Below are 7,926 nucleotides of genomic sequence, written 5' to 3' on the forward strand. Positions count from 1 at the left end.
GTGTTTGGAGAATTTTCAGGATTGTTAAATATTTTTCCTTAATTAATAATATAATATTTTATTACTTCATAACAATTATTTGTAAGGTTAGATTTTGAATTTCTTTTAGTTTTTTTTATTTCATTATTTTAAGATTTTAATAGACACGTCAATATTTGAAATGGTTGAAATTTAATTTCTTTACAAGTTGAAAGGTTTTATATTTAACTGGTCACATCTTAAATTGGAATGCTACATGTAACACACAAAAAATGTAGCTTTAGGACAAGAGTTAGCCGTATCATAAAGTATTAAGTTTAAACTATGACAACCACATAATATAAAATGATCTAAGATCACTGTCAATACCTTTTTTTTTTTTTTTTTTTTTGCATACATTGCTATTTTCTTTTCTTATTAGATCCATTATCATATCTTGTCCTTTAATGTCATTAATATCAAGTCCAACATTTTTTTAATTAATCTATAATATCATTAAAAAGATATTTCCACTTGTATCATCTACTTTTAAAATTCTAAAAAAATACTCATTAACTTGTATTAGAGTTGATGAAATATCCACACATCATAATACTTATATCTTGAGTACAATTAAGTACGATTAAATAATATTTTGTATCCCTAATTTTTTTTATAATTTTTTTTAATTTCATCCGCTAATAAATTTATTAACTCATTTTGTATATTATAATGTTTGAGAATCAAAATTATCCTTGTCACTAACTACTTCTCATTTTTTATTATTTCTTTCATTTATATCCATTTTGTTATTATCTTATTATTTCAAAAAGCACTCACATGTATTTTCATTTTTTTTTATATATTTTTAAAAATTTATCCATAGCTCTTTTTTGTGATGCAATTCTTCTTGTGGGGTTTTGAATAGCTTGACTCATATTTTTTTAGTTGACACATCTATACATTTTTAAATCAAAAATTATAATATATAAAATACTACTAGATATAAGTATATAAAAAGGAATGAATTAAAACAATAAAACTTGATTCCAAATTTCAATAAAATAAACTCGATATTTGAGTATCTTGAAAGTCTCTTGCTCTTTTTTTGGTAAGTGTTTAATTTAATTAATTTCCAAATTTCAACTTTTTCATAAACTTATTATTTTCAGATTAATAATTAATAGAACAATTAAAAAAGTTTTTTTTGAAGATCAATGTAGTTGATTAGGATTTGGGTAAAAGCTTAATAATATATAAAACTTATTTATACAATGAAAAATTACCATGATATTATTAGAGACACATTATTGCACAAAAGGAAAATAATATTAACCAGCTTCTTTTACTACTTTGAAATAACTACGAGACGCATCTATATCATATAAGAGATAAGAATAAATTAGTAGTAATGTGTCAAAATGAATATTAAAGTAATGTTAAAAACGAAAATAAGGATCCAATGAATGAAATCACTAAATGTGAAGTTATAGACAATGAAAAAAAAAGAGAGGTAAAAATCAGAATTGATTAGTAAGAAAATATAGAAAGTAAATAATTAGTTTTTCTAAATAAAATTATGATTTATTAAAAAAATTATTAACTCATTAAATATGATTTTTTTAGTACCAATACAAATTAATCATCACTCATTAAACATGCACATCTTGTCTATTTTTGTAATTTTTTTAAAATTTATTTATTATGATAATATAATAGACCGATTTGCCTACTCCCATAAAAAAATCAATAATTAAGTTAATAAATCTAGTCTCATTTTAAATAATTTTTATTGAAGTTAAGCCAATAATATTAAATAGAAAAAAATTATTTCAATAACTTGAAATTTTTATTTATCATCTTGTACTCAATCTTTAAAAAGTTGGACAAATTTTGTTAACAACTGTACATTATTTCACATTTTTACCATAACGACATTATCGATCGATTTATCTATGTTTATTTATTTTTAATTTTTAAATTAAATAATTAAATTTTCTATTTTTACGTATTTATTTAATATGTTTACTTCAAAATATAAGTTACTTTAATAGTAAATCTTATTTAATTTTTAATCAAGTGACTTTCGTAAAACTATTTATTTTAGAAAAAAATTATTTATGAAATGTCTAAAATTATTACTAGAATAAATGTGAAAGCAAAAAAGTTATTTAACAAAGAATAAAAAAAGTACATAAGTTTTTAGTTTTTATATTTTTAAAATTAGAAATATTCTAAACTTTGATATATTTTAATTTAGAAAAAATATAATTTTTTAAGTTAATTTTTTTTTTAACATTAGACGAAAGTTTGACCAAATGCAGTTGTAGTTGTAAAGTTTAAAATTTGATCAAATAAATTACATTAAAATTTGAGACAGAATGTAAATTTGAATTTTATGCGTGGAAGGGAATAAATCCGTAGTCCAAATGCAGAAAAAAAATAAAATAAAACGTTTGAGTCAAAAACTTGTTTACCCTAACCCCCAATTTCCCTCTTTCTCTGTTTGCACTGCTTCCTTCTGAGCAGAGAGATGAACCCTTTAACACTGGTGAAGCGCACTCAGAATATCAACGCCAGAGAAGCTGCACTCGGAATTGGCGAACAAGCTTCGTGGCACGCCAAGTACAAAGATTCCGCTTACGTATTCGTCGGTGGCATTCCCTTCGATCTCACCGAGGGTGACCTGCTCGCCATTTTTGCTCAGTATTTCGCTTCCCTTTTCCATTTCAATTCATCAACTCTTTTTATTTTCTTTAAATTTTTTTTTCTTTTTCTTTTATATCTGAATGATATTTTTTTTATTACTCAGATATGGGGAGGTTGTTGATGTTAATCTCGTTAGAGACAAGGGCACCGGAAAATCAAAGGGTTTTGCATTTCTTGCGTATGAGGATCAAAGGAGCACAAATCTTGCTGTGGGTGGGTCTCTATTTTCTTTATTTTTTTAATGGACATAATGGTGAATTTCGTTGTGATGTTTATTTGTGTAACTCAGATAATTTAAATGGGGCTCAGATTATGGGGAGAATTATTAGGGTGGACCATGTTGACAAGTACAAGAAGAAAGAGGAAGAAGACGAGGAGACAGAGCGGCAGAAGAGGGAGGCACGGGGCGTTTGTCGTGCGTTTCAAAGGGGTGATTGTACTCGTGGAGCTAGCTGCAAGTTTTCTCATGATGAGCAAGTAAGATAACTGTTTTATGACAATGTTTGAGAAATGCTGCAAGTTTTCTGATGATGAACAAGTAAGGTAACTGTTGTATGATGATGTTAGAATAATGCTGCAAGTTTTCTCATGAGCAAGTAAGATAACTGTTATATGATAATGTCAGAGTAATTTGTTTTTTTCTTCTTTTTATGCTATGTTTTAGATATGTGGATGATAGCTCTGTTAACTCAGTGAAAACTTGGAGTTAAGGTCTATATTTTGTAAATTAAATTTTAGTATTCGTATGCAGTGCCTTTTGACTTATTGGAATTAGATTTTTATTGGTCTATGACACTTTGATATTGTTGGTTACTGTTAAGTTTCACTTGATACCTTCCCCGGTGTTTAATAAAACTAATTGCAGTCTTAACAAAAATGGAATTATGGAATTGAATTGCATTCACGTTTTGATTTTTATTCAAAGATCAGCGTTATATTGGTATATAATGTCAGATGTTCCTGAATGTTATTATGTAATGAAGGGGCATTGTTTGACAACATGTTAATAAATGGAAATTTGGCATTGTTTGATGAACCACTGTTTTGAATGAGAATTTTATATGTCCTGACTGTAATCTAAAATTGTAATGAGTCTAATTTGATATAGTTTGTAAGTTTGCTCATTGTAGTGTATTAATGGTTGATACAGCTTAAGTTCTAACGTGAAATCTGCATGTATTTTCCTCTGTCATCCTGGCTTTCAATTATTGTGTATTACACTTTCTTTACCCAAGAAATACTTAAATGACTGCATTTCTCTCTATGCTTAAATGACTGCATTTCTCTCTATATGTAAAATTTACATTCCTTCATACACGAGTGAATATGCATTATACGGAAGCTCCATTTGATATAAACTAGCTTCTCAGGATTTCCTCCCTCTTGCTATTATTGTTGGCAGCATCAACAACTAGTTTAGACCTCCACTATCAAATTTTGGATATTAGCAGAAATTTAAATATTAAAATTAGAGGGAGGGCATTTTAATTGAAATATATCCTAAGGAAAAGTAGTGTAATTTGCTGCTCTTTGTTGTCCTGGTTGTTCGGTTGAAAATTGTTTCTCCTCCTTTTTGATTTGCCTATAGTTGAACTTTTGAAGTTGTGCTGTAAAATGTTCAAAATTTTGGAACATCTTACATACAGAGGGTTTACGCAGCCACCTTTTCATCTTTTTTACTGTCTTTGTTGTCATTATACAGAGAGCTGCAAATACAGGTTGGGGTCAGAAGGAAGACAATCCAAAATGGGGTCACGACAAATTTGAGGGTCCCAAAAAAGAGAGGAGATTTGGCACCAATCAACCAAATCATAATTCAGAAACTAGAGACAGAGATTCACGTTCTAAAGCCCGTTCCAATGATGCTGCATTCGACAACCAACCTAAGAGAAGTGATAGAGAAGAGAGGTCAAGGCGGTGGCATGATGATGATGATACATATAAGGGAAGGGAAAATGATAATAGAAGAGAAGAGAAAGGATCAAGAAGGTATGGAGATGATGAATTTGAACATAAGTCGAGAGAAGAGCGATATAGGAGAGAAGAAAAGAAATCAAGAAAGGATGATTACGATGATATTCCTGAGCAAAAAGATCATCGTAGAAGAGAAGACAAGAGGTCAATAAAGCCAGATGATGGTGAGTATGAACTCAAGTTGAGAGATTCGGACATAAAGGAAGATAAAGGACCCCAGAGGAAGGATGAGGATGATTTTGTAAGCAAGGCAAGAGAACCTCATAGTAACAGGGAAGACAGAAAATCTCGAAAACACAGTGAAGATGAATCTGCACCAAGGTCAAGAGAAGATTATGATAGGAAGCAAGATAACAGGTTTTATAGAAGTGATAGTGATAGACCAGAGTCAAAAGTAAGACATGATTTTGAGAGGAGGGAAGAGAAAAGGTCAAGAAGGTAATGACAGTATCGAGGTGGATACGAGCATATCATTCCTTTGTTGTGGAGAGAACCGGAAAATCATTTGATAACCTGAAATGTGATTCAAAGCTTCTGGAATGTCTAAGTTCATTTTGTTTGTCTGATGATTTTCACTGCTGCGAGCAGTGATAATCTTACTTTTGGCGTGGCTGGTTTGATAAATATTTTAGTCGGTTCAGCGATCTCCAACTACCAATGTTAATGTACCATTAATTCAAAATACTTGACCTGTCTATCAGTGATACAATCTTCTCTACAAGTAGCAAAAAGCGAAATGGTTTGACATAACGAAGCTCCCAATTTTACGCTTGATTGCGGGTATTTTCATATATTTCCTTCCCATTTTATTTGGAGTTGTTTGTATGTACGAAATATACCTAAAATCCGTTGGTTCTTTTAAAGCGATTTAGGAGCTCCAAATAAATTAAGGACTTTAGCGAAGGACAGTCGAGTCCATCAGTGCTGACTTCTTTGATAATTTGGTTCATATTCTCCCATTTGGGAGACTTTTCAGGGGCTAATCCACATGGTTTACAAGATATTGAAGCACATCACACAAATTCCATAGTCATACATTTTGTTTCTTCTTCTCTGGTTGGGTCCATCTTTGACAAGTGTGTAGGAGCACGATGTTTCCCTTTTGTTTTGTTGGTATGCATTCATTTTTTTTTCTTACAACAATTTTTTTACTTTAGCTGGTAAATCTTGCTTGACATTACACAATCCACCAATTTATGCTAATAAGAGAAAACACACGCATACTTAGTTGTATGTTTTACTCTTGAAATCACTTGAATTTAAAATCCCTAAGTTTATAAATGTTGATAGTCACAGTTATTATATTTAAAAAGTTTAATAATCCACTTTATTCCCCTGGTGCATATATGAATGAACAATGTGATATAAGCCATAAAAAGAAAACGCATGACAGAAGAATTGCTTGAATAAATTTGACGAACACAAACTGCAACCATTTCCATATTGATCTAATATCCAGTTTACACTTTTTCTGAGGAATGATAGACATGTTTCTGGATAGAATAGATTATAAAGGTCCAAATAACTGACACGGTATGACTGATATTATTTCGAGAAAGCAGCAGCTGTGAAATACAACTATGTTATCAGTTCCTTCCCAATATATTATCAATTAGTTTTCCAACAGAAATGAAAGAAGAACCACTGGTAAGGACAGCTTTCCTGGCCTTCTCTTTCATCGCTAGCACGCTCTTGTGTACCTTGCTATCTTTGTCCATCAATTTTTTCAGCCCTTCTTCTATCTCCTTTGCCGTTACAAGATCACTGCTCCTTCTATAGTCCAGTCTCAACTCCACTGCTAATCCATATTGCCTCTCCATCCAAAATGCATTCAACTGTTGTTCTGCATAGATAGGCCATGTCAATATTGGTACCCCAAACCACAAGCTTTCCAAAATAGAGTTCCACCCACAATGAGAAACAAAGCCTACAATGGCTTTGTGGGCCAGAACCTCCACCTGGGGTGCCCATCCACATATCATTCCCCTACCTTCCATCCATTCTAAGAAACCATCTGGTAAGGTTCTGTCTACATTATCTGCAGTTGGTGGAGAATTCATAGCCCATAAGAACCTAACTCCACTACCCTGCAGTGCTACTGCTATTTCTCTTGTTTGAGATGGAGCAAACCGTCCCATGCTCCCAAAGCAAAGAAACACCACAGAGGAAGGTGGTTGCTCATCTAGCCACTTCAATATTTTGTCATGCTGGGCTTGATCTAAATTTGGGTTTGGCTGACCCTTGAGATCAATCAAAGGACCAACAGTATAGATTGGAGGTACTTGACTTTGACCATCGGATAATGCATCGATAGCATACTTCTCCAAATCTGAGAAGGAATTAACAATGATTCCTTCGGTGTCCAAGAACCTCTGAGCAAGCTTGTAATATGCAGCATATCCACCATCTTTGTTAAAAGCAGCATCAGGAAAAACACTTAGAGGAACTGAATCTGGGAAACCCCGAATCAACAAGTCAGGCTCAGAGACATTGAACACATCCTCTATCCCACGATTCAGAAGGGAAAGAATAAAAGCTGAAAATGCAACATTTGAAGTCATGAACATGTAAGAGGGGATGCCAAGTTCATTCCCCACATCAATCATGGACAGACAAAAGAAATCTAGGACCAACCTAACAACTGGTTGTGATTCAGACCTAGGATAGGACGATAAGATGTTTTCCAAGGTGGCTTTGACATGGGGTTTCAGGCTCTCGATGAAGGTACATATGTAGTGTTCAGGAGACTTGAAAATTAACTCCTGTGGAGGAAGTTCTCCAAGAGGAAGATCAATGAGTTTGATCTGAGGTTGTGAGGCTAAAGCTGATTTGATGTAAGAGTCTGCAAATGGAGTTAAAGGGATTTTGATGCAGAGAATGGTGACTGAAAGATGGTTGTCACGGTTGATTAGAAGCTGAGCAAATTCAAGGGATGAAGTCAAGTGGCCAATCCCTGGTGAGGGAATGAAGATCAGCTCCGCGTTGTTCGTCATCTCAGTGCTGAGAGAATAGAGTTTGGAATAGGATTTACGCCTTTCCCCGTTGGCTTTCAACTTTTATTACACCACTACAAGCTACATATTTAATTTGGTTAAGATAAGATACATGTGTATTAAATGAAATAGACTTTTGTTAGGCAGAATTTTTCGAAAATATTTTAATACAAACGTCTTATTTTTTTAGTGATTTATTATTTATTCGTTATGTATTTTAATTTAATAAAAAAATACGTATATTTTATTAAAATATTATAGAAAAATATGTATTAGTATATATTTTTTCTAA

At 32.0% G+C, this 7,926-nt stretch overlaps 2 protein-coding genes across 3 annotated transcripts; one reads left to right on the forward strand and one right to left on the reverse strand.

The window, feature by feature from the left end:
• The first annotated feature begins 2,407 nt into the window (after positions 1-2,407).
• Positions 2,408-5,544, forward strand: LOC108343796 (zinc finger CCCH domain-containing protein 25). Of its 2 annotated transcripts, none has more exons than XM_017582185.2 (4): positions 2,408-2,664; positions 2,771-2,880; positions 2,957-3,144; positions 4,370-5,544. In XM_017582185.2, exons 1-4 carry the CDS (start codon positions 2,492-2,494, stop codon positions 5,081-5,083), a joined length of 1,185 nt encoding a protein of 394 aa, XP_017437674.1. In that variant the 5' UTR covers positions 2,408-2,491; the 3' UTR covers positions 5,084-5,544. The 2 variants fall into 2 exon arrangements, with proteins under 2 accessions (XP_017437674.1, XP_017437676.1); XM_017582187.2 differs by having other exon boundaries at positions 2,529-2,664; positions 2,977-3,144.
• A 484-nt stretch (positions 5,545-6,028) lies between these two features.
• Positions 6,029-7,706, reverse strand: LOC108344711 (UDP-glycosyltransferase 71K2). The gene has a single exon (XM_017583180.2). It carries the CDS (start codon positions 7,632-7,634, stop codon positions 6,228-6,230), a length of 1,407 nt encoding a protein of 468 aa, XP_017438669.2. The 5' UTR covers positions 7,635-7,706; the 3' UTR covers positions 6,029-6,227.
• Positions 7,707-7,926: the final 220 nt, after the last annotated feature.

Source organism: Vigna angularis, chromosome 7 (assembly GCF_016808095.1).
Source record: "Vigna angularis cultivar LongXiaoDou No.4 chromosome 7, ASM1680809v1, whole genome shotgun sequence".
Taxonomy (NCBI): domain Eukaryota; kingdom Viridiplantae; phylum Streptophyta; class Magnoliopsida; order Fabales; family Fabaceae; genus Vigna; species Vigna angularis.

What these genes read in the sequence shown, in the direction of transcription:
- LOC108344711 (XM_017583180.2), bottom strand. Translation starts at nt 7,634, where the DNA reads ATGACGAACAACGCGGAGCTGATCTTCATTCCCTCACCAGGGATTGGC.
- LOC108343796 (XM_017582185.2), top strand. Translation starts at nt 2,492, where the DNA reads ATGAACCCTTTAACACTGGTGAAGCGCACTCAGAATATCAACGCCAGA. An exon ending in CTGCTCGCCATTTTTGCTCA is followed by an intron (nt 2,665 to 2,770) that starts GTATTTCGCTTC and finishes TTTATTACTCAG; the next exon opens with ATATGGGGAGGTTGTTGATG. An exon ending in AGTTTTCTCATGATGAGCAA is followed by an intron (nt 3,145 to 4,369) that starts GTAAGATAACTG and finishes GTCATTATACAG; the next exon opens with AGAGCTGCAAATACAGGTTG.